Raw genomic sequence first — 26,117 nt, forward strand, 5'->3', positions numbered from 1 at the left:
TATTGTTCTATGGCAATAATCAATGCTTTCCATAATTAATTATTACATTATCTCTTTCTCAGAAGACCACTCTGTAAAATAAGTGGAAACTTTAAAATATATCCATGTTTTAAAAAAATAATAAAGGGCAATTTAGAAGGAATATACAATAAATACTTTTGCTTGGATACATGAGCATTAGTTCTTGCAATCTCCTTATGGGGTGGAAGACTTGCTCTGTGATATATCACCATAAAAACTGGACAAATTCCGAAGAATTCCAGAAACACTGAGAAGAAAAAAAAAAAACAGGGAAGGAGATCATATATGATCATATATATCGGCATTATTTATTTTATATTTAATAATCAATGATAAATATTTCTTAGTAGAAAAGAAACCCTGGAGATTTGGTGGTTCCAGTCAGCTGAATAGTTGGTCCAAATGGTTTGGATCCTTGGGATTAAATATTGGCAATTATGTTATCACAGGCAGTATTTGAAAATTACCAGTTTTACCCTTCCATGCCATTGTCCTTCTGATGTGAACCTTTGCAGGTTTCTAATATATTTATTCCAGTTCAGCAAAAATTGTGCATTCTGCAAAATGCAGCCCTGATTAGAGATGATCTACCTCAAATAACACAGATGTCACAGGTAAAATGACCAAGAACTTTTCTCAGTAATTGTTTACAACTAATCCTGGCCCCATTAAGTTAATGGGAGATTTGTAACTGCTATCAACATGACAAGGATTTCTCTTGTACTTCCAGAGTTGTGCATAGATTTCTGTGTCTACCTTTGAGTTGTATGCTGCAATTACTTTGGCTTCCTTTAATTGCTGAGAAAATAGTGGCACTTTTATGACCCTCAGGGCATGGATTGTCTCATGACCTAATAACTGTAAGCAACAAAATTTTATCCTTTTGGAAAGAAAATCCATAAAGCCAGGAACAATAAGGAATGAAAGAAGTTTGATGGTGTTGGGCTAGCATTTCTGCTCTGTATTTGAAGGCATAATTACCAATTGTTCAATGATATTCACATAATGAAACCCCGGTAGACTCCATATAGCTGGATTTTTCCAGAAAATAAACCTACATATTATTTATTTTAGGTCAGTCTAGTCCTACTATATTGTGTTTTTTCCAAAACTTCTCTGATCATACAGATTCTGTGAAAAAATATTAGTTGTAAATAATTTTGTAGACTTACCTGTGTCATAGCGCTGTTGAAAGGTGAATAATGGCAGTGTACTTTAAACTTGAAAAGCACTGTGAAGGTCTGTGTGCTGCATACTAGTTGGTACCAAGACATCACATATTTTAAACCGATGGAAATGAATTTTGCAACATCCTGAGGACTCCATGCATTGCTCCACAGGCATATCCTGGAACTTTATACAAATTCCATATTGCCTCTCATGGATTTCTGTCCTGTCCTTTTTAATGGCATGGGCACAATATTGTGACTTTCATCCTCTCCATACAATCCAAGGGACGATTTTTCCACCCAGAAGATGTGAGATGTCTTTGTTCCTCAGATACTGTTTCCACATTTCTTCATTTTCACACACAGCATGCCTGTTCTCCATGCCAGGCAGTCAGTGTTGTAACCTGGGTTTAGCTTGTCCCTGATCACAGCTCTCCCCAGTTATCACAACTCTGTACTTTCCTTCCTCCCAGTATATTGTGCTTTGTGTCCCCCACCAGCCTGCTCACTACCTCCAAGGTTCCTTTCTTGCTCATTGACTATTATTCTGCACTCCTTTTATTATATACCCTTTTCTCTTACCATGCTTATTTATCTCAGAAATAAATCCCTTGAGATGTTGGACTGTCAGTCTACTAATCTTTTTTGAAAAATAGATAGATGTGGAAAACTGTTGGGCTGAATAGGATTTGGCGCTATCAAATATTTGTTCCACATGGTCCACACCTGCATAACAGTACTCAAAACTGACTATACTGAATAAATTGCAGCATTCCACATGGTTCTTACCTCTCCCTTTGGGTTTTCTGACTTTGCTTCAATTTGGTATGTTCTGGATTCTGGTGCTGCTCTAAGAATACAATTTGAATGTCCATTTTTATCTAACATGGGAGTCATAAAATCCATCTTACTCTTGGTCATTATTTGTCATGTGGTTCCACTGAATTAGCTTGGGCTGTCAAAACATTTTCCATGGTTTAGCAGTATCTATGTGCCTCAGATCACCTAAACTTATGCATTTTTTGATGTAGATTTCTGCACTGGAGCTTGTCAGCCACAGTTTCTGCCATGATCAGCAGAGACAAATGTGTACATGAAGGATGGTATTCATCTGTCATTTTTGGACACATAGCTTAGGCCCCAGAAGAATCATGCCCGTTTCTCAGTCAAAAATAAAACCACATCCAGACTGTGTATTTGTAACAATCTTTGGCTGGCATTCTTGAAATCATACCTATGTTGCAGTTCCTATTTACATAGTATGAAACAGTGATGGCCACAGTTTAACTGTATGGGCTAACACACCCTCTATCTCTCTGTACACCACTAGTGGAAACAGAGCCATACACACCTGACACACAGTGGCCAGCATTCTGAATATAGAAGTATTTGTTTTTCAGGTTTATGTGTCAGAACAAACCAAGCATCCACATGCAGCCCATGTGCCATTAACCACCTGCTTCTTTCCTTTGACTGTGCAGAGAGACAGGGTGCAAAAAGTACCTTGTTGCAACAGTGCTATGAGAACCAATATAACTTGTCTTTGGGGGGATGCCAGTCAATGTTCAATATTCCAAGTAAGCAGCCTGTGCAGTTATGTAGGAATTCACGGAAAGGTCAATGCACTGCAAGAGCACACACATCACAGAAAATACAAGTCATCTTCTAAAACTGGAAGGTGGTCACCCAATCTTTGCAATTTTATGTAAATTTTAAACCAGATGTTGTGCTACATAAATAAGTTGAAATCTCATGAGACCATAGCAGAAGCTTAAGGCATTTGCATTTCCAGAACTTCTCCCTTTCATTTGGCCCATTAGTCACTCTTCTCAATTCTGGTAAATATTCATTTTCAAGGCTAGAATGGAACAGAGAAAAATACTATAACAAGTTAATGAGGAAACAATGCTTATATAATACTACTTAATGCAGACCTTGGACAGACATTTTTCCAGCTAAAGCATTTTAATTATCCATTTTCATGTTTAATGTCTACTTATTTATTTAATTGCTCATTTTCCAATATTTCATTTTTTATTAGTTATAGGTTAGGCTGTGAGTATATATTTTTCATAATGCGTTGCAACACTGACTCAACTGTGTGAAACAGCAGCATGCAGCAGCCTAGTTTTGTCTATCACCTCTTTTTGAAAGCTAGATTAGGTATCACTTTTCAGCAATGCATTTTCCTGGTTACACTAGGCAGAAGAGCTGTTCCTTCTCCAATGAAAACAACAGAGACTTTTCAGATGGGAAAGCAGTTTACTGACAGGCTTATAACACTAAAGCAATTCAAATTAGTTTCTCAATAGAAAGAAAAGTAAGAAAAAACTCAGGCATCATTTAGTAGTTTGAGAGAGTATTATCATGCCCTGATAGACAACACACAAAAAGATTTGTGGAGACATGAACTTCTTTTGAATATCAGAGAAGTTTCTGTGGTTTTATATTGATGCTCTTTAGCCAAGAGCAATGTTCCAGGAATTCTAGAAATGCACAACTCTTATGTTTACCTACTTAGAGAGTTTTAGCCTTCTGACCTAGAACATTAATAGCAATTCTAATTCATCAATTCAAACATTATTCTTGGTCCTTGAACCTATCTTTCTTTCCTTGATACTGACTAGAACAAGGAAAAATCTTGGATGATCTAAAAATTGTAGCCAGACCCCAAACACAGGAACATCTGCTTGGAGCAAGAGAACAACTCTCAGAAAGTCCAGAACTGAACACAGGAGAAAAAACAGGGCACGACATGGCATAACAGAGAAAGAGTTGAAAGAGATAGGAAGGGATGCAGAAATCCTTCCATCTGTCGAGGTTTAAGGTTGACATTTCTGTACAATTGTCTCTGAAAAAGAAGAGCTTTAAGGGATTTTCAAGGTTTTGGAATTACTGGATTCTCTGGCATAACAGCCTATGTCTTGTTCTAGGTCCACCTCCAACCCAAGTCTTTAAGTATTATCTGACTATCCATTGAAGTTAATTTAAGGATTCCATTTTACTTCTAATGAAATCTAAAGAAAGCCATGTCTATGCTCTCATATAAAATATTTTTCTCTGTTCCTATTCCTTTACCTTTTTATCTGCTTTCGGTTATGTTTATTTGTTCTTCTGTCTCCCTTAAACTCTTTAGTTCTGATGGTGGCATTTTATGTTTTAGAGTGATTGCCCAGAGCCGATATAAAAAAACCCAAACTTCAAGATATTGACTAAAACTTCAGTCCAATCTGTCGCTGTTTGATCTATCCAACATGAAACTATTTAATTATACCAAAATATTATATTACTTTTGAAAGGAGTGAGAAAAAAGATTGCTGTAGCTTTATGAACTTTTATGAATCAGCTGAGCTGTGGTCATTGACCATAGACACACTTTTAGCCCCTTGCAAATGCTAGAAAAGCATGTTAGCTTAATTGAATTTTAAGCTAGCACATTTTTTTGGCAGGTTAAGAGCTAGCACATGGGCAATTACACTGCTTTGGTATCACACAGTATTCCATTCAGGTCAAATGTTTCGTCAAACATTTCAGTCTCCTGAAGAAAGCTTGAATTCCAGTCTCCTGGAGAAAGCACAAATTACTTGATAAATTTATATATTGTATTTCAAAATTATGAAGATTTTTCAAAATGTTTGTATGAAGAAGTAGTTGTGTCTAGGATACGGAACAAGTTTGATGTCCTAGATAGACAAACTTAATTGGACTAATAAATTTAAATGATGCGCATGAAAGTAATTTGGGAGTTTATGTAGTTTTAGTTACTCTCTATGACAGTGTTAAGAGGGGGCAATTACTTCTGGAAAACATCTACTTCTTAATTCATGTTCTAATTATTTTGATTATGCTTAAAAAATGTCCATAGCAGTTTCTTGCTACTAAGTTTCAAATTAAAATAATTCAGACATTTCATGCAGCACATAAAATGCTACATGAAAGCATGCTATGTGAAAGCAACATAGAGAAAATTGTATATTTTTATAGTTGCAATGAGCTGCAGTCACAGGGAGCCATGAGGGAAAGAAAAGCTGTTGTTAGATTATTCATTGCAGTGTAGTCAAATCATCACATCTGATATTCCTAGAGATGTAACAGGATGAAAATATTTGAAGCCTTCTGGGCTATGTTTGAGGTTGCATGAGGCCTAAAGAAATCACTAGGGACTAGCAGTTCTGTGCTCGAGAACTCATTTAAAATTAGTTCCTTATTCTCTTTTTTTCATTCTGGATTTCTGCCATGCCCTGACTTTCTTTTGTCTACATACTCTGGTGAGGCATAGTACAAATTATATTCATTCATAGATGTGCAAGATTGTGATGAAAAGGCCTGAGGTTGACTCTCATGCTGTTAGAGTGACAGAAGAGATTCCTTTCACATCCCTCTGGCTCACACCTCTGTGAACATTAATATCAAAAAATACACAAGCACTTTGGAAAATGTTTCTTATATTGCAACTTCCTATTTCTCTAAAATGAGAACAGTACCTTCTACACAGAGTCATAGAATAGTTTGGGTTGGAAGGCACCTTTAAAGGTCATCTAATCCAACCTCCCTGTAATAGGCAGGGAAATCTTCAACCCTATCAACCTCTTCCAGTGTTTTACCACCCTCACTGTAAATAAACTTCTTCAGTCTATCTAATCTCATGGGTTTGTAAGAACTACGGTAGTAATTTCTGTCAGGTGCTTTGGGAACCCTTTATGGGAAGTACAGACTAAGTAAATTCAGCACATGGTCCATTATTATTCCCCTGATAATGTTTGGTAATATCCTGGGTAAAGTACCACTACTTACAGGACTACTTATGTGGCTGAATTCCAAAGCACTGTTATAATTTACTGCCATGTCTATATATAATCAAAATTACGTCATTTCAGAGAAACAGTTATATTTCCTTCCTGTAACTACATTTATGCAAGGTATTATAACCTAAATAGGACAACACATTGAGTAATCGTCAGTAATAAGATTTTATTTTAATGTGGCAATAGCCAAGAATAAAGTAAAATAAACAGACAGGAAAACAAAATAGAAGCAGAAAAGGACAAGTAAAGGCACAGACCCATCAGTTTGATGCCATGATAAAGTATGGAGGTGGCATTAGTACCCTTAAACCCATCTTTGACTTCAGTGTAGCATCCTTGTTCCTACACTGAAGAATACTTCACTGTTTATTAGTTTAACGCTGTGTTCATTTTAAAATGTTGTGTGCAACTTTGTTGAAATTAGGGTGTAATAAAATTGTCAAAGCTATTTCCATAATAGGAAATAGCATTTTCCATAATAGGAAATATATGGCATTTAGGTTAAGAGATAGCTGATGCTAAAGACTTGCAACCAATTGCCTTATGTACTGAAGGTATCGTGATGTAACACATATTAGTTGAATTAAATTAGAGAGATATGAGTAGTGATCTATTTCATGACCATATCCACAGGCACTGAGTTTTCACCAGCAGTGGAAATATGATTTAGGAGAGCTTTGTCATATGGTTAGAAACCCTTCCAAATGCTGTCAATTACTGTGTCATCTCTACAGCCTGGTTTCAAGTGTCCAGTTAATATATATTCTCTCTCTTCCATTCTGGTTGAGACCTGCAGCTTCTTTGTATCAACCACCTGTGCAAGATTATTTAGATTCTTACAGCAAATTTGCAGAAAGGCTGTGCTAAGTGGGCTGTATAAACACTTACACATCTGTCTTATCCTCTAAAGGATTATCTTGCATCTTATCTCTTTGTCTGCTATTGAAATGTTTCTTAAATAAGCTGAAATTGAAAAGGGAAAGTGAATGAGAAATTCAAACTGAAGTATTTCTGGGGCTGTTTTTAATTTTCTGTTTGTAACATTTGACAGCTGCAAGAAATTGCATGAGAGAAAAAAATCAAAGGCTTAAGTATCGAAATCTTTGCTTACAAGCTACTCTTATTTAGCAATCATGCTTGCATAATAACTACAACTTGGAGCACATGATTCATAGGAACAAGTAATCAAGTATATAAAACTCCATAGCTTGTACCTAAACGTATTTGCTTTTTTTCAGGAATAACATAGAGTTGTTAAGTAAATATTTTGTAGTGTGGTCATAAAAAGGGGGAAACTGCCTAACTGAGAATATTCTACATGTATGGTAATAGCAATAATACCTCTGGACTAAGGACAACAGATGTTCAAATAGTTAGAAATGCTTATTGATAATCTGTTCAACAATATCAAAATTTAGCTTCATTTCAGCACATTCATATTTTTTTCTTCTTGCTGTTTATTATTTATACTTATGAAGAGTGAACTTAGGATCATGAAGCTGAGATTCATTGAAGAAAATGAAGTTCAATTTATGGTACAAAAATGACTCCATGGAGAAAGGATACATTTACTATATCCAGCTGTGAAACCACCAAAATAGAAACTAGACCCATGTAACTTAGTTACATGTGGCTAAATGATTAGCCACAAAGCTTGACATATAAGCTAAAAATATTAAATAATAAACTGAATACTTGAATGTATCCATTAAATTTGAGTACATTTACACAATGAATAGCTTCATAACATCTAGAATTTCTAGCAGACAATTTTGAAAAAAGAAAGGAGGCTGTATTCATACCATAATTTACTCATAATGAAAAATTTTAATCAGTTTTTAAATGGTGGAAGAAATTTTGTGAATGGTGAGACTTTCCACCAAGGTCATAGAGAAAAAATGTTTCGTTTTTCAATATACTTGGAATTTTCAAGTTAATCTTTTAATCAGACACATAACACAGGTTTTATGTGTTCTCATGACAGACCAGCAGTACTCATGGTCGCCTTCTCAGCACTTCAATGAAGAAAGATACTCTCCTGCTCCGAGGAATATGAAAGGATTATCTGGTAGTCGCAATCAACCACAGTTATGTTCAGCTCATACTTGTGGCTTAGCATCCCCTGAAGATTGTGAACATACCCACGACCATATCCACCATGGGCAGGAGCCAAGGCCATCGTATCTTCTCAGCCCCACGGAGAGTTGCCCGCTGGACCACCATCGTTGCTCCCCACGCAGCTCCATCCATTCTGAGTGCATGATGATGCCCATGGTAATGGGCGATCACATGTCAAGTAGCACTTTCCCCAGAATGCACTACAGCTCACATTACGACTCAAGAGACGACTGCGCCATGTCTCACGGGAACCCTAAGATTAACCGTATTCCTGCAAATCTTTTGGACCAATTTGAGAAACAGCTTCCTCTTCACCGGGATGGGTTTCATACTTTACAGTACCAGCGGACCTCAACAGCTGCGGAACAACGCAGTGAGAGCCCGGGAAGGATACGCCATCTCGTTCATTCCGTCCAGAAACTTTTTACTAAATCTCATTCTCTGGAAGGATCATCCAAGGGCAATGTTAATGGAACAAAGGGGGACAGTCGAGGGGACGATCATCATCATGGGCACCATTCCAAGCATAGCAAAAGGAGTAAAAGTAAGGAGCGAAAACCAGAAGGCAAGCATAAGTCTGGAATGAGTAGCTGGTGGAGCTCAGATGATAATTTGGACAGCGATAGCACTTACCGAACCCCTAGTGTGGTAAATAGGCACCATACAGATCACATATCCCATTGCTATCCTGAGGCACTCCAGGGGCATTTTGGGGATCTCTCATTGAAGACTTCCAAAAGTAACAATGATGTGAAGTGTTCGGCTTGTGAAGGGCTACCAATGACCCCTGATAGTAAATATATGAAAAGGAGTTCTTGGTCCACGCTTACAGTAAGTCAGGCTAAAGAAGCTTATCGCAAATCATCACTGAACTTAGATAAGCCTCTGGTTCATCAGGAAATCAAACCTTCCTTGAGGCCATGCCATTACCTTCAGGTAAGAGGAAGATTTTCTTGGGATTTTTAATGAAAAGAGCATCACGGTATATGCCACAGTCATCGTAAAAAATATATTAAAGGTACCTCTCAAAGAATTTCTGTATGACTCTCCTAATGCAGATATCAGATATTCCATTAAAGTGAGAAATCTCTGGCTTTTGTCTTTGTTTATAGACCACAGATTAAAAACTATAAAACAGGTGTGATATAAATTAGTTTTAGGTCAGTAGATGTGTTTTCATCTTTGGAATTCACACTGAACCCCTTGATGAAATATATATATCACACAAAAAAGGAGCAGTTCTCTCAGCAGTCTGAGAGCTAGAAAAAGTGTTTCAAATACATCTATGAATGAGTGATTTTAAAAGCAGGCTGTGGGGAATCCTATTTTTGCATTCTTTTATACCTTTTCTCTGAGTTTTTGTAAGTAACAGAAGAATGTATTTACTGGTGTCTCAAATTGCTTTGCTGTGGTGATGATCACTTGCTTATTTCTTTTTAATGATTGTATCACCCAGGATCATATTGAACTGAACTTCTTTGGAAACCATACTATAACAACATCTGTTTTAAAAGATACATGGGTACCTCAGGGAGAGAGATATTTCAGGCCTGGGCCTCCAACTGTTTTTGATGGTGTTCTGCACGTTTTCTCTTGCAGCAACAAAAAAGCTCCCACTTTCTCCTACGTTTAATTTTTAATACCTTCTGCTTGATGCCATTTGCCATCCCAAAGTCACCCTAATGTAACTATTTATCATACTGCAAAATGATCTGGATCATAAAGTGACATGGGTTTAAAAAATACTTTGCAAAATACTAATTTTAGACATTTGCATCATTTACCTGGCCTACATCCAGCACAGTCCCATCACAAGTGACATAAGCACATCAGATTATATAGAGAACTCTGTAGTGGGTGCAGAGCAGTAGGGAGAGTTACTTGGAGGACAACTTTTTAGCTAGTTTTGTCACTGGAAAAAATGTAGAATACAAGTATTCCTTTAGTAATTTATACTAACTATAGCCTGCAAAGTCACACTGTTTTGAGTGTGTTCTATTTCTTTTTAAGGAACTCCTCTTTCTCCAGAACTTCATCAATTCTCACATTAACATGGGGAAATGTCTAGTCCAGATCTATGTATTTGGAGATTTTCAGTTTCTCTGGGCCCTGCAGAACTCTCTCCTCTCAGAGTTATAGGTGTCCAGTAGCAATGAGCCACACTTGAAGAGCCAGATCTTTTCAAATGCATACGCAGACATCCAGGATCAGTCTTCCCTACTGAAACAGGGAAAGTTTCTCATTGCAGAGAAAGGAAAATAAATTGCAGCCCTCAGAGCATTACCATGCAAATTGATTCCAATCTAGACTGACAGCTGTGGTATTTTATCATATCCAAGTACATTCTCATGTATGTAAAACAGACTGCACTTCCCTGGAAGTTTTTGATCTAAGTCAAGGAGCCAGAACTGGAAGTGCGTCATGTGCAGACTTCCACTCTGTGTGAAGTGTCTGTGTTCTAAAACTATGCATACAGCTGTGACATTACAGAGAAGTTTAGATATGACTAGATTTTTTCCTTCCCGTTACATACTTCTACCCTGACAATTCTGCTTCCTCTATTCCTCTTTTGAGTTTAGTGCTTTCTTTCTCAATCATGTTTGTTTCCTCTTCCCCATTCCCCCACCCCTACATCTCATTTGTCTTTGCAGAAGCCATCAATTTTTACTTTTCATTGGCCTTCTTCTTACTCCCAACATAAATTACTCCCAACGTCATCATTCTCAAGTGAAAAGTGAAGGACTGAGCTCACAGACTAACTTGGCTATTGCTAAGCTTTAGATCAAGCCCAGTGACAAGCCTAGGGGTCGAAAAGCATGCTTCTTTACAGCCACTTCTTTATGCTTTTTGTGAGTTAGAATTACTACAGAAAGGAATTTTCATTCAGTAATTAGGAAGGTTTATCCAGATTAAAATCTAGGAGATGTGAATTCAAATCTTTTGCTGCACAGAGACTTTGTGGTCTTTGTTTTTTAAGACCCTTTAAAAATGGAATAGTACCCATTCTCTATTCACAGGGATCCCATAATGGAAATGTGTTAAGACTCAAGTGCTTAGTTACTGCCACAAGGAATCTATACTTGTGTCCAAAGCAATAATACAAGGAATTCCATAACAGAAATATTCTCATTATAAAATATTAAAATAAAACATGTTTCATCATATCTGAATATGCCATTCAGAGCATAGATATCCTTCAGACTGAGAGGCTGGCTTATTCACTAGCCCATGGCCAGCAAAAAAATTGAGGGGACTCCATTCTGTCAATGTCATAACTAAGTGCTTGGTTTTGAAACTTCTACTTTCAGGGATGTTGGGCTCTCACAATGAAATCATTAAGGTCAGAAATATGTCCCATTATTAGCTCTGCCACAAACTTTCTCTCTGACCCAGGAAATGTAATTTGCTAATCACTGCACACTTCAGTTGCTCTATCTGAAAAACTGAGGAGGGATATTAAACTTTTCTTATGGCAATGTAAGCAGCATCACTGTATAATGATTGGATAAAAATAATCATTAGATTCAGAAACTAAGAAAGGTAGAAAAACATATCAGAATCCCTGCCCAGAAGAGTTTACTGCCTTGCTGAAAAGTAGATGGCAATGAGAATTCATGGGATTATGAAGCTCATGTGCAGCAGGAGACTTCCCTGAGGTACACAAGTGAACAGATTAGCATAAAACCCCAAGGCCTTTCACAGGGTTTCTGTTTTTAAAGTTATATTAAATACATTTGTCCTGACTGATTCCAGCTATATATTTTTAATTATTTTTAAAATAAAGCTGTGAAATTATAGACCTTCAATAAACACACAAATAGTTAAGCAAGCATAACTCAGAATAAAAAAATAATTCTATGTTTATATATTAATATCATCAATTTATTTATATATATGGCTTTTGTTCTACTGCCTAGTTATATGAGGTTTCTCAGTAGCCAACTCACTTTTCTATCTATTGGTTTTCTTCCTATTATTTTTTTAAGTATCTGCATGAAATATTTCTACTTCTGTTTTCCACTGAGACTTTTGATATGCAGAATCTCAAACTGAAAGACCATGGCAGTCTTAGACCTGTGCTTGAGACTGTTTTCTGGCTTATGTTTCCGGGCTTCCACTTTGTCTTCCACCATAATTACTGAGCTTCTTCTCCTTCAAACTGGAATTCTCAAGAGTGAATATAGGAATTTTCTATGAAGGAAGCTGCCATCAAATTAACAAATGCCTGGAAACAGGAGTGAGACAAGGGATTTTGTAGGTGTCTACTCATTTTATGTTTCAGTCATGTCATAGAGTTGAAAGCAGCTATTTCTTTCACCTGGTAAATCTCCAAGCTTAATCTCTTAAGGCTCCTCTTTTAGGGTTTCACTTTCCCTTCTCCACACAGAGTCCTTGCAGCTGAGGCATCTCCTTGGACTGGCAGTGTGGTGCTGTAAGTCAGAGGTGATTCAGTCAAGATGCCTTTTTCAAGCAGGGGTGGTCATCAGTCATAAAGTGGATGGTTTGAGAGAACTAAATTATTTGAAATAAAGCTGTATAAACCTAAATCAGATTTGCATCACTCCTTCTACAGTGGAGGTGATGGGAACCTGCAGGGACAAGGGAGAGGAGAAGAGTGAGAAACTCATTTGGGAGGGCTGAAATGTCACTCGGTTGATCAACTACCACCTCAAGAGCAGAGGGCAACCATTTGTAACTGTACACTCACAGCATTTATCAGACCACATCTTGTGAATGATTAGCTACAGGAATTATGTATGGGCCTTTAATTTCTATTTTAAATGCAGACAAATTGAGCATTTCAGTGCATTTCTGGGCACCAAACAATTTGCCACATCACTCAGCAGGCAAAACAGCCCAAGTAGAACTCACATGCAATAATGCACATTTTTGTATAGTTTTAGCTATAGTGGCTAGTACTATTTTCCAAGTAATTTTAATATAAAATATGTTAAGAAAAAGATAAATGAGCTGTGAGATCTCCTCTGTCTTCATCAGCTGTTTTGGCTAATTAGGTTTCACATGTGTACAGTGCAATGACTTTGATTAATTCCACTCTGATATGAGTACTAGCAAGGAGCAAAGATTTTTAACAGAAAAAAAAAGGATATGAACTAGATAACTGTGCTGAAATTATGTGCACAAAAGAGTCACGGCTTCCAGAACTGAAATAACTTTGAATGCTAGTTAAAGAAAAATAATTCATACAATAGATCCAAAAGATAGGCAACGGCATCACACAGACCAAGAGTGTAGCTCTGGAGCAAAGTGCGATGTGTCACTGATTAATATTCCTTACTCACCCATTCAACAGCCTCCAAAGCAGCAAGCAGTTGGGGTAAACATACCACAAGGTACAGTGAATGAGTCAGCACTAAAAAAGGAAATAGCATGTTATTCTAAAAATGGCTTCAACCCACTCCTGTCTTCCTAGTGTATTTAAGTACGAGCGTCATCGGTTACAGCCGAGGCACTGCTAAGCGTGTGGATAATAATGTCAGCTGTGTACTCTACAGAATGAAAGAAAAGCACAGAGTTAGTCTCTTGGAAAAGAAAAAGAAAAAAGCAGCAGTTTCAACAAGGCTCTTTGCTGGTTTAAGTTAAGGCTACGTGGAGAAAACCTTTGAGGACAAGCTAATGGATAAATAGGCCTTAAGCACACAGTTACGTTTTCCCAGGAACTCTGCTGGTGACAATACAGATTCCCATAAATGAAACTGCTGCCTTTGTGAGGCACACCATTGCTTTGCACTCTCCCTCTAGTTTGCAAGGATAGATGGATTTGAACTCAATGCACTTTTCTCAGCACTTCATTTTAGTGAAACTAGATTGTATCTGTTTGCTGGGCACAAAACCCATGCAAGAATTACAGAAACTACATCCAATCCTCTACCAGTGAGTGCACACTGTGGAGCTAGCAGAGTTTTGATACATCCAAATCACTATCACCCACGCTGCTTTCACAATGATTTATGACCAGCCACCACTCAAGAATTAACTGGGTTGTTTCCACAGCAGGAAAAGCTAGTAGAGACAGTAGGGTAGCAGGGCAGTCTGCATCCTAAATCAGCATGGACAAATGCTGCACCATTTGGTGTTCTACAGCCCCTTACAGTCTCACAAGGATGTCTCAGCCACCCCTATGCCCTCCCAGCCTGCAGTGGAGATGAGCAAGACAAACAGGTAGTGCCCAGACAATAAGGGAAATGAAGGGACTGATTTTGCCCTATGATCCATCCACAGTGTTAATGTCAGCCTGCAACACCTTGTGGAGCATTAAACAAAAAGGAGTAATAAAGCTTTCACTTCCCTGTATTTACAGAATGCTGATGGGTTTGTGTATCACAAATCCCAAAATGCTTACATACCCCTCCCAAGGGGAAAAAATATATAAAAAAATAAATTAAATAAATACATTCATTCAATGATATTGTAAAACAAAGCTCTGACCAAACAGCTGTCCTAAATCCCTGGTATCTTGAATTACTCTGTTAGTCAGTGATACAGTGCACTGCTTCCATGCCCATGTACTAGAATCCTCATATTGGATGAAATTAATTACTGAAACTTTTTTTCAAAGAAGAGCAGAAGGAGTTCAGAGTTAGTATTTTCTTAAAGCTGCCCGAAAATGTCCCTGTTACTGTGGAATGTAACATGTCAAAGCTATGAGCAGAAAAGAGAGGCCATGATCCCACTGCCCTTTAATCAGGGGGAGTTGTCCTCCTTTACGATGTTAGAAGTTGTTTCTCAATGTTCACTTCACTGAAGCTGAAGGTTGACCTTTGCAGTTGTTACTCAAAGGTGTCACTGGTAATGAAGAAGTTTTCATACAGGAGTAACTTACTGTTATATACAGTCAGGCCATCTGTTGAAGGAGACTTCCAGGAACACACCCTTGGGGCTGTAATGACTGCACACTCTCCTAGGGCACAGTCTGGCTGCCTAGGGCAGACCTAGCTCCTCTCTTGAGCAGTCCATGCCATTTTTCCTGCAAGGAGGTGACTGAAAATGGTGAAGTATTCACAAATGTTGCTTTGTCTTTTTGTTTTGTTTTTGTCTTTTCTGGGTTTGGCCATCTTACAATTCTGTGCTTAAAGCTTGTTTTTTAAAGTGGAATTGCAAATGTATTTAAATAGCTCATTGTTATATATAAAAATTTATAGCTGGACAAGTTTCCTGGTACTTTGGTAGGGAAACGCTTTTTGAAAGGTATGTGGATAGGCATTACATAGTAGATAGACAGGGAAAAAATACTCATTTTGCTCTGGAAGGTAGATAATTGCAGTCATCTGAACTTAACTGTTCAAAAAATTATGTCAATCATTAGTTTAAATCAGAAAAAATTGATGAGAGGCAAATACAGCTACTAAATAGCCTTTAAAATATTTGTGTTTTAAATACATGTACTGATTTTCAGTAGCAGACCTGTAACAAACTGAAAAAAAAAAGTGATATAATTTTTTGCTTCAATTAAATATGATGCTGTTTACTACAGGCCACTTTCTGAGTCACCCTGCATATGCTGCCTTTTAGGTTCATCCCTCTCTAGCCTTATAATAGCTCTGCAACACTGGAGACCTTGCTCCTTAGTTTCTGTGTTTTCAGAGGTACTGTGCATTGTAAGTTTGTTGGGAGCACCTCTCCTTCTCTTCTTTTTATGGGCATATTTTTTCTCTTGCTTTATATTTCTGTAACCTTGAATGGTCTGTGGGGTCTTGCCTAACTCAGAAAAACTTGTAGTCAGCTTCATTTGCTGATGTTGTGGTCCTCTGGACCTTGTCTGCTGCCTGTCGGTCAGGCAGCCCAGCTGGCAGGTGTATTCCTGACTCCCTTTCACCTGTAGTAAGACAGGCTGCAATCCTGTTTAGGTTTTTTTGATGCTGGTTTTTAGCTGAATTTGCATTTAATTCAATTTATAGAAAAAGATTTAAATAAATATGCAACTATGAGCTGGTCCAAAAAGACAAAGACATAGGAAAATGAACTCTGGGTGCAAACTCTTTCTTGGCAGAAAAGCTATTGTTGTGGCATGCATGCATGCAAAGTTACCAGTTTTGATCTTTGATGTTTCTGTGAATTTCCATTACTAAATTAATTGCTACCTTATGCTACATCTATTCTATCAAATTATATAGTGTCAGGATAGTTTCCTTGGCACTGCATTCTGATCCTCAATACTGTTATGTGGCTCAGCAAGTCTCAGGCATTTTTTTCATCCAAGCTAGCTTTTTTTCCTAAACTCCCTCCTGAGCACCCTTGGTTCAGTACTTAGCACAGGCCAAGGTGTGTTCCTAGTAACCACACTTTTTCAGAGGTAAAGATTGTTCCACAGCATGGGAGTGAAGTGCTTCAGAGCAGCGACCTCCAGCCAAGACAGTGGGTCTTTACTGACCCACTATTTGCCCAGCCCTAAGGCAGTCACCACATCATTTGCATCCCTCTCTCTCCTTGTGCAGCGGCACAGTGAGCTGGAGCAACTCACCAGCTCAACTGAACTGTTACCTTTACTTATCCTTTTTAGTGTTGTAGGGTAATTTTTCATGTAGCACTCTAGGTCACTTGACCATTAGCATTTCTTGAAAAGTTGAATATTGCTTAAGAAAAACCTGCCCCACTGGAGTTAATGGTAATATAATTTTAAAGTGGCTTTAGCTGACCACAAAGCAGTGTCATTGATCACATACCACAGAAAATATGCAGCCAACTGAAACACAGGTTTCTTGGTTGAAACTGCTGGTTTTATCTCTTAGATTGAGAGATTATAAACAGGTTCTCACGCAAGTACAGGCCAAGCCCTCCCTTCAGTCCAAGTTCATCTTACATCAAAGCTCTGGCATAAGATCTCAGTGAGCTTAGCAGGCTAAAATCACCCAGTGTGCACAAGCCCATTGCTGCTGTCTGACAGCACCTTGCTCCACCATGTCTTAACAGCACATGATCCTGAGTGTTCCAGAGAGACCCAACAACACAGCAGAGGGTTTGCAGGTGGCTGAACTTCAAGCACTGATCTGTGCCATCAATATGAGCACAGATGGTAATGGGGTGGGAATTTGGCCCACTTTCATCCAAATCATATACACAAAGCCACAAAGTCTTTACAACACCAATTCCATTGTTTAGCCACCCTCAAATTATAATTCACATTGTTCCTGGAGAGTCAGTTGGGAAACATAGTGCTGGTTCTTTTTTTTTTTTTTTTTTTTTCTTTTTACATAGTTTTCTGGTTTTTTGTTGTTTTTAATTCATCACTTCTGAGATATGTGTTATAAAACAATATTCAAGTGAAAAGAGCACAGTTCTTTAAAAAACACAGAAGCAATTTTAGTATACCGGACAGGAATCTTTCCTTTATGGATTGCTTAGTGCAGTTTGCTTGGAACTCCACATGAGAGAATAAAATCTGGCAATAAATAATGATTTTCCTATTTGAACATCTCCCAGCTAGAATAGTATGTTTGTGTTCTGTGATCTGCATGGGTGTCCAGATTATTACCAAATCCCAAATTTCTGAAGTCGTTTTCAACCCAATGTAAAGCATATATTGCTTGGGATCTACATTATTTCCTTCCTCTTTCTGTAATACTATGGCTGTTCAGAGCAAAGCCTGGAGAGAATGGCTAGAAAGGTAAAGATGACTCTTGTTTTCTCAGATTAGCTCCTGCCATGATGGACAGTGTCAACACACCTTTGGGAATTCTTCAAGAACTCTCTGTGCTTCTGAGCTGTCAAGAAGTTCAAGGAGTAGAGGGTGGCATGTAAAAATTAAAGCTAATTATGAAGAATTACATTGTTAGTGGTGAGGAGGAGTCCCTGGCATGTTTTGTAGAGATTTTTCAATGACTTCATTGAATAATTCATGTTCTTTGCACAATGAATCAGCACATCAGAAAAAAAAAAAAAAAAAAAAAAGAAAAGAAGGCCACACAGAAGTAGCTAGTCAAAAATGTGCACTGAGAATTCTGGTGTGTTGTAGACACAAGATTAGCTACTGAGGAAACAAACTTCTCTTTTTGGATACTGCATTCTTCCCTCCTGCAAAAATCCTGAGCAACAGACAGTAAACAGGGGAATGTCTTAGTGCCATTAACTTCAGAAAAATATTCTTGTAATTGCTTGGTGCTCCATCTTGAGTGAAATTTTTGAAAACACAGGAGGTCCTGCTCCCATCTCCCACTGTAATATCAAGGAAACTTTCTAACATTGCAAAAAATCATCGCTGTCTGCTCTCCAAGATTGTAATTTATTTTCATCTGCTTGCAGCTGTGCACAAAGGCTGTTTTTCTGAGGCTCTTGAAGACGTGATCTAAGAGAAAACATTTTACCTACATTTCAGATTGTGTCATCTTCTTGGCCAGGTTGAGAAAGCATAAAATTAAAAAATTTACACTCCAACAGAGTGTTTCATATCTTATCCTTCTTCACATCATGTATAGTCTAATTCCATGTGCAGACATTTCTGCTTCTAGTAAAATGTGAAAATTGTATTACTAAAATAAGATTTAGGTAAAAATAAATATTTCAGTTGATTTTATACCAGCAGGCTTATTAAATTTTACAGAACTCCTATGAGGTAGGTAATCTTCACTTTAACCTTTGGGAATGAGAAATATGAAGAAGTGATAGTCATCTCCCTCAGCTGAAGCCCTTTATTTAGAAGAGTTCTGTTTTAGATAGTAAAGTAATCAGCAGTTTTAAGCAGATCAGCAGTTTAGTCATGGAATGTCTTTAAAATTCTGGAAGCTGTGAGAAAATGCCATAGAAGTGGATGGAACAACAGGAGCAGGTCTGTTTTGAAATGTCAATGGTGGTTGCCATTTTGACTGTTTTAGCTAAATCCTAAACTGAAATAAACTAAAAAAAAAAATCAAATTAATAGTGGTCAAAATCCAGAAGAATGAATATTTCATTGTTTCTTCCAGTTTTGTCATCAGTATTGCCTAGATACAAGATTAGATATTCACATTCCTAGAATTAGTTTCAGGGGGCTTAGGTTACCTATTTCTCATAAGGTATAAGGTAAATCTTTTTTCCCTCTGAGTGTAGTCAAACATTGGAACAGGCTGTCTAGAGAGGTTGTGGAGTCTTCATCTTTGTAAATATTCAAAACCCGACTGGACACAGTCAAATTGTCACTAAATATCCTGAGCAGGAAGGGACCCACAAGGATCATAGAGTCCAACTCCTAGCCCTGCACAGCAGCATCCCCAAGAGTCACACCATGTGCCCAAAAGCACTGTCCAAACGCTTCTTGAGCTCTGTCAGGCTTGGTGCTGTGACCACCTCCCTGGGGAGCCTGTTCCAGTCCCCAACCACCCTCTGGGTGAGGAGCATTTTCCTGATACCCAACCTAAACCTCCCTTGGCACAACTTCAGGCCATTCCCTCAGGTCCTGTCACTGTCACCACAGAGAAGAGATCAGTGCCTGCCCCTCCTCCTCCCATCACAAAAAGCTGTAACTGCAGTGAGGTCTCCCCTCAGTCTCCTCCAGGCTGAACAGACCAAGTGCCCTCAGTCACTCCTCATACGGCTTCCCCTCAAGGCCTTCACCTTCTTTTTAGCATTCCTGGGCAACCTACTGTACTTGACCATACTTTGAGCAGAAGGCTGACCTCCAGAGTCCCTTCCAACCTCAGTAAATCCATGATTTATAGTTTGTTCTGTATCTTTGTTAAACCCATCCCTGTTTTCCCTGACAACATGCTGTTGTTCTTCCTTTCTGAGAATCAGGGGACAGACTTACTTTTGAAGTCCAGTTAGGGGTCCAAAATCCTTCCTCTGTCTGTTCTGGTCTGAGCACTCAATCAGTACACTCAATAGGAAGAACTGAAATATAGAATCATTTAGACTGGAAATTATGTTTAAGGTCATTGAGGCCAACTGTTAACTCAGCACTGCCAAGCCCACCAGTAAACCACGTCTCTAAGCACCACATCTACAGGTCTTTTAAATACCTCCAAGGGTGGTGATTCAGCTACTTATCTGGGCAGCTTGGTCCATTTTAATCAAATTAAAACACACTGTAAAACATATTATAAAAGAAGAAAAATAAGAACTCTACTCAGACAAATATGTAAAATTTCTATAAAAGGGAGATGGAAATAAGATTTAGAATAAATTCAGAAATCATAACTTTCATGGCCGCTAACTGGTCGTGTGATACTCTAGGTATTTAGCCAAAATAGTAGTAAGGAGTATTTTAAGGCACAAACTTCTAACAAAGAACAAGGATAGTGACATTTCATCTAAATCAAGGAAATTTGTTTTAATAGTAACAAAGTTTCTAGAATACCTACTGTGAAAATGACAATTTGTTTTTTTCTTGTAGCTTATAGAAGGTCAAACACCATCGTCTCAGTTCCCTGAATTGCATTCTGAGCAGCAGGATGTACATCAGTTTGGAGCAAAAACAGTTCTTTCTTTATTTAGAGGCTCCACAATTTTACATAAAATTCACGTGAGTGTTTGTCCTAGAGGGCTATAACTAAGCTCCCTCTTTTCAGGTAAATGGCTGATCACAAACTGTATCACACCCTTTTATGTAAATGGATCCCTCTCTCCTAACCTGCCCTCCCCAGGCAATCTGTCAGTGTTTGATGAAAAGGCTGGGAGTGACAAAAAGAGGAGGAGAGCATAACAGTTTATTTATGAGCCTTAGGTCTTCTTCTTCCTGAGCTCTCCAAACATTATTGATTAGAAGGTGACCAAGAAAGTCTTCCACTTCCACAGCTGTTTCATAATAGAAGGAAAGAATAAGGCTACTGCTCTTTGAAAAAAAACCCAAACAAACCAAAAACAAACAAACAAAACTTTTGTCTTCAGATGATGATTTTAGGATCTGACAGAGAAATAACAGACCTTCCTGCTGCCTGTAATTAGATACAGTAAGTCCAAGAAAGGAGAACTTTTTGAGATATTTTTTGTGTTTTACATTTTAAGTGATAACTAGATGGACCCTTTGTATTCTGCTTTGAAAGTACTAACTCTCCTAAATGCCTTTATGGGGAATTTAGGATCCTTCCTAACGTTCTGGAATTCACTCTCAGTTCAGCTTCATAACATGTAGTGTTAGATACCAAGTGCTTTATTAAAATTGACCCTAGGTGAGTAATGGGAGATATCAAAATATGTCAGCAGAGGGATAGTTGAAAGATGTCAGATTTTCTGAACCTGGTGCTCCTTGCAGCAACAGTGAATGATACTTGTGAAGGAGACTCATCATTCTCTGTGATAGTTGCAACCAGATCAGCAGCCAGACCTTGTCAGCCACTTGTTCTTGCAAAAGGAAATTCATATGCTAATATGCAGTCTAACTCCTTTGTGGATAGAAACTACATATACAAGGATTCATGTTAACATCTAGAACAGAAGGAAGGCCTTTTTAGACATTATAAATATCAGCACTCATCACTGTATGTAAGTAGATAATTAGGGTAATTATTCCAAATTAGCAGCTGCAAGCCCTGCAGATGGGAATTTCAGGGGCTGGTAACTATTGTAAGATAGAATTTCTGCAAGTTGTAAAGCCCTTCCCATATTTTGGAAGATGTATATTTAATGACCGTCATACATGATCTTAAATATTTTTGTTAATATCTCAAAATAAAAATCTTTCCTGCACTCATATAATGTTTTTGCTTTCCTTTAAAGCTATGTTGGGGTTTGAGATGGCCTGGATTTGAAAAGGTTTTTCCAAGTATTAACCTATCAGCTCAAGTGAATGAAGAAAGAACTAGGCTGAACTGGGACTCAAATTTTGCTTCTGTTCTCAGCCCATGAGGAAAAACAATTTTTGTTTATTTGTTTGTTTTTATTTTGAAGATGGCAAAAAGACTCCAGCTGTTCTCTAAAGCTCTGGATGGTTTCATTCTGAGAGAGCACATGGTCAAACTTCCTCACCAGGTTCCAGAAGCATTTTCACTGTGTTCATTGTATTGTTCTCCTTTGAATGGCTTAAGGGGAAAAAAAAAACCCAACAAAAACCAAAAACTTTAGTTGTGAGTAATTTTGTTACAACTATAAATGCTTCTGTGATAGCCAGTGAGTTGGTCTGATTAAAAAGGGATTCTTGTTGCCTTGTGTACCATGAGCACATCACACACACAAATGGAGCAGGACTTGTTTAGTTTTTAGCTTTGGTCTTTAGCTGTTATGTGAATACATATAACTTTCGAATACAGACAGCAAAGGAAATGTAATCAACAGAAACAGTAAAGCACATAAATGTAAGATTTGTCCTTATCACAGTGAAGAAGCTTAATTTTTTAGATACTTTAATGTACAAAATCAGTCATTCCTATCTTTTAAAATAAGATTGCAACTTCAATCAACAAACAAGCCTGTGTTGTACTCATTTAAATCCAGTCCTTATCTTGCTATTTGAACATGGAATTTCAGACAAAGTAAAGTTGAGAAAGTAATAATTTTCTGCATTTGAGTAAGTAAAATGTTACTGATCAATGTCTTTTTAAACTTTCTATTTAATTATCTTTGAACTAAAATGAAGGAAAAAAGTTTCAAGCCAAAATAATTATTCTATGAAAAAGTTATGAGGTTCTTTGGGTGCTTTTTTAGAAAATAATATTAAGACATGATAATTCAGCTTCAGTACTGAAAATTGAACAGTAAATCTTATAGTGGGCTTATGTAGATGCCAGTAACTGCTTTTTCAACATTTGGATTTTGGCTTTATCCATTCTGACTACATTTGATAAAGAATATATAAAAATAAGAATATGTTTGTATGATATCAAATAATAAAATAACTCTCTAATTTAGATTTTTACTGTTGTTAGTGTTGTCAGCTTTAGATTAAAAATGCTAAATTAAATATATGTATATATTTAGTATTTTAAGCAACTGGCTATGCCTACTATGACTATTTGTAAATTTGTAAAAGACTTCTAGGTCTCATAGAATCATAAAAAACATTCCTACAACATTAATCTTATACATACTAGGTCTGAGAAAAAAAATGAGAATGATGTGTCACGCTTACAGACTTCAAGTTTGGGAAGATTTTTGCTGCTTCCTTTCCAATCACCATCCAAAGCTGAATAATGTGAAAAGTTTCTTTCTTTGCATAATCTAAACCATATTTCACTTAGATTTATGCTCTGTCCTATTACTTTGTATAAGAACATGACTCTTTTTTTTCTCTGATAGTTATCTCTAACATTTTTCTGATATATGCAATCTATTTAATCTCTTCTTATCTGACTTCATCTTCAGTCTTATATTTTTTTCTGTCTATAACTTGGGATTTTTAATTTCATGTCTCTATTTTTACTTGTTCACCACTTTTTAAAACTTCATTGCTCTCTTAATGCCTTTTTAGGACTCAAAGCCCCAGGTCTGTTCACCTGGTATGCATGGTTAATTTGTCTGTTTTGAAAGGGCCATAAAGATGGCAAGCAGATCATGTTAGTTTTTTAAACCAAGTCCCCAACATTGCTGAAACCAATGGGAGGATTCACTTCAGCTCCACAGTGAACACTGTAGAAGCTTTCAAATATGTTTGACATGAAAATCTTTATTAGACATCCTGCTTTGCAGAAACTACTAAATATACATTTAATCGAGATTTCAGACTTACAGTATATAGGTAAATAAAGGCATTAAACTGCTTAATATAGTTGGAATAATAATATTAATAAAGATTTTGATGCTACCAGGAGCATCAGCCTTGGTACACTGATGAACTCTGTCGCATCCTACTTTTTAACCATGAGTCCTTATAATGCATTTCAGAGAGTTGCCTATATCCTTTAAACTGAATAAATGCATAACTGTGTTTCTGGATTAGAGACAGAGGACTCAGCATCTTGGAAGATTAATTTTTTTTAAAAAATTTTAAAACAGCAATACTGGCAGAGACAGGCTTGCTGTGTTTAATCATAAGTGTTAAAACAAGGCTGATTTCGCTTTGGATTGAAGAATACAATCCTGCTCAATTATTTGGTAATTTGTGGTGCAGAGAGATTTCCATCCACCAGCTCTGGATTATCTGACTACAAATTTTGCTATTTGGAAATCCACTTGAACTGCATAATAGCAAATGCAATCCTGCATTATTCAACTGGTTTAACATTATTAACATCATTTTTAACATGGATTATTTAACTAGTTGCGTTTCTGATATATTACAGTATCTATCAACTATTTTGCAGTTTCTAAATAGAAAAAAAGACAAATTACCATTTTTTCTTTTTTTTCTACAGAAGTTTGTCCTAAATAATAATCCCATTCATTTATGCCAGGATCATGGCTTAGTTTATCTTAGTTATGCTATTCACCTGCCTGAAAGCCCCTTATAAAGACTCTTGTTAATAAACCCCAAAGTGCTCTGCTTTCAATAAGTTTTAGGTCTGAGATACTTGATTAACTTATTGTTATCAGATGAAAACCTATGTGCATCTCTAAGCTGCTTCCTGCAGTTTAGAGTATGTCTACAAATAGACATTTGTGATAGATTGGCATTAAAGAAAACAAAGAGAAATACCTAAGGAAGTTAAAACTGCTGGTGGCTGATGGGAGTTTTTCTCCTAGCCAACAGCTGGCCATTTCTAAGAATTGAGAGCAGTTTTAACCATTGAAAAGTGAGATCAACCTGTGAACACCATCTTAAGACCTAAGCCAGGGAATTTCTTTGTCTCTTTGTTTCCTGGCTGTGAAAGGTAACAGAGCTCTGGCCTCCCGTTCCCTGCCCAGCCCATGTGGCCCGGGCAGGGGCTGGGCTGGGCCCAGCGGCTCCCGGCCGGGAGATGGGGCCTGCGGGGCTTGCCCCGGGCTCTGGCCGGGCCAGGCCGGTCCCTGGCTCGGCTGCAGTTTTTGCTGTGACTGAATTCACCAGAGACTGCTGAGTAAAGAAAGAAAAAGCTCTTGACCTGCGGTGGGCTGGGACAGTGACCACACTCTCCAGAGCAGCCATGAAAATAATTAAGCTTCAGAAGAGGTAGGGAATAAGGAGATGCTTTAATTAAGCTGAAATATTTTTCTGTTAAAGCTATGGAGATGGACAATAGTGTCCTGAGAAAACTCCTTTAATTCATGACAGAGTATATTGGGAGGAATGGAGTGTTCAAAGTGTGGATTTTGAGCAAAAGGTGGAGAAATTGTGATACAGTGAGGTGCTGGAACAGAGTGAGGAGAAGTAATAGTTGAAGATTTGAAGCCTTGAGAGGCAATGAGAAAACTTCTGTTTCCAGAGAAACTCACAGAGGCAGATGAAGAGAACTTTTGCATTTGAATAACTCATCCTTAAAATGATATCCCTAGACTTATTGACCTCTAACACACCTCAGAGTGATGTGAAATGGGAGGAGTGAACTGATGACAGGATTTCTGGGCAGCTGGCATCAGAAAAATAGAAAGCTGTAGCAGAAATAGCTTTCTTGTGAGAAACTCCATAGATTAGCAGAAGAAGACTTCTGTTTCTCTACAAAGGCTGATGAAAAGACTCTAGCAGGAATTGGGACTGTTTTAAACACCAAAGTTCCAAAGTTTTTTGTCTCTGTTGTCATGTGAACAAGGAAATGGTTAGGTAGTGGGGAATAAAGGAGTTTTCTGGAAGTTTATTCTGGTGTTCTTATTCTTGTAGTTTTGTTAATAAACTTTCTTTATTCCTTTTAAGTTTTAAGCCTGTTTTGCCCTTGTTCAAATCCATATCTCACAGCAAGAAATAAGTAAGTTTTCTAGTCATTTTTTAGTTACTGCTTTAAAACCACGACATTTATTTGGTGCGTTGGCCGGGAAACGGAATTGACAAATCTAAACCACTACAACTTTGCAGCTCAGCTCACAATCCATGACTTCATTGTTCCTTGGGTACTAACATTTATAAACTGAAAATTTCCAACTCCGAAATTGAAGTTAAATGGCAAATTCTTCAGGTTCTTAGAAATCTCTTTATAAGAAATCTGTTTCTGAAGAATAAAAAAAAAAAAATCATTACTTGTCTTTGTAAATTGAAAAATGGAAAGAAGTATTTAAGCATGTGAAAAGAATA

General features: G+C 37.5%; 1 protein-coding gene across 1 annotated transcript in view; it reads left to right on the forward strand.

Moving 5' to 3' along the window:
- Positions 1-26,117, forward strand: part of DLGAP2 (DLG associated protein 2) — a 370,745-nt gene that overhangs the window by 277,373 nt on the left and 67,255 nt on the right. The window contains 1 exon segment of the mRNA XM_058835087.1: positions 7,980-9,049. Coding sequence (XP_058691070.1) covers positions 8,048-9,049 — 1,002 coding nt within the window. The 5' untranslated portion in view covers positions 7,980-8,047.

The sequence above is a fragment of the Poecile atricapillus genome, chromosome 3 (assembly GCF_030490865.1).
Source record: "Poecile atricapillus isolate bPoeAtr1 chromosome 3, bPoeAtr1.hap1, whole genome shotgun sequence".
NCBI classification, from domain to species: Eukaryota; Metazoa; Chordata; class Aves; order Passeriformes; family Paridae; genus Poecile; species Poecile atricapillus.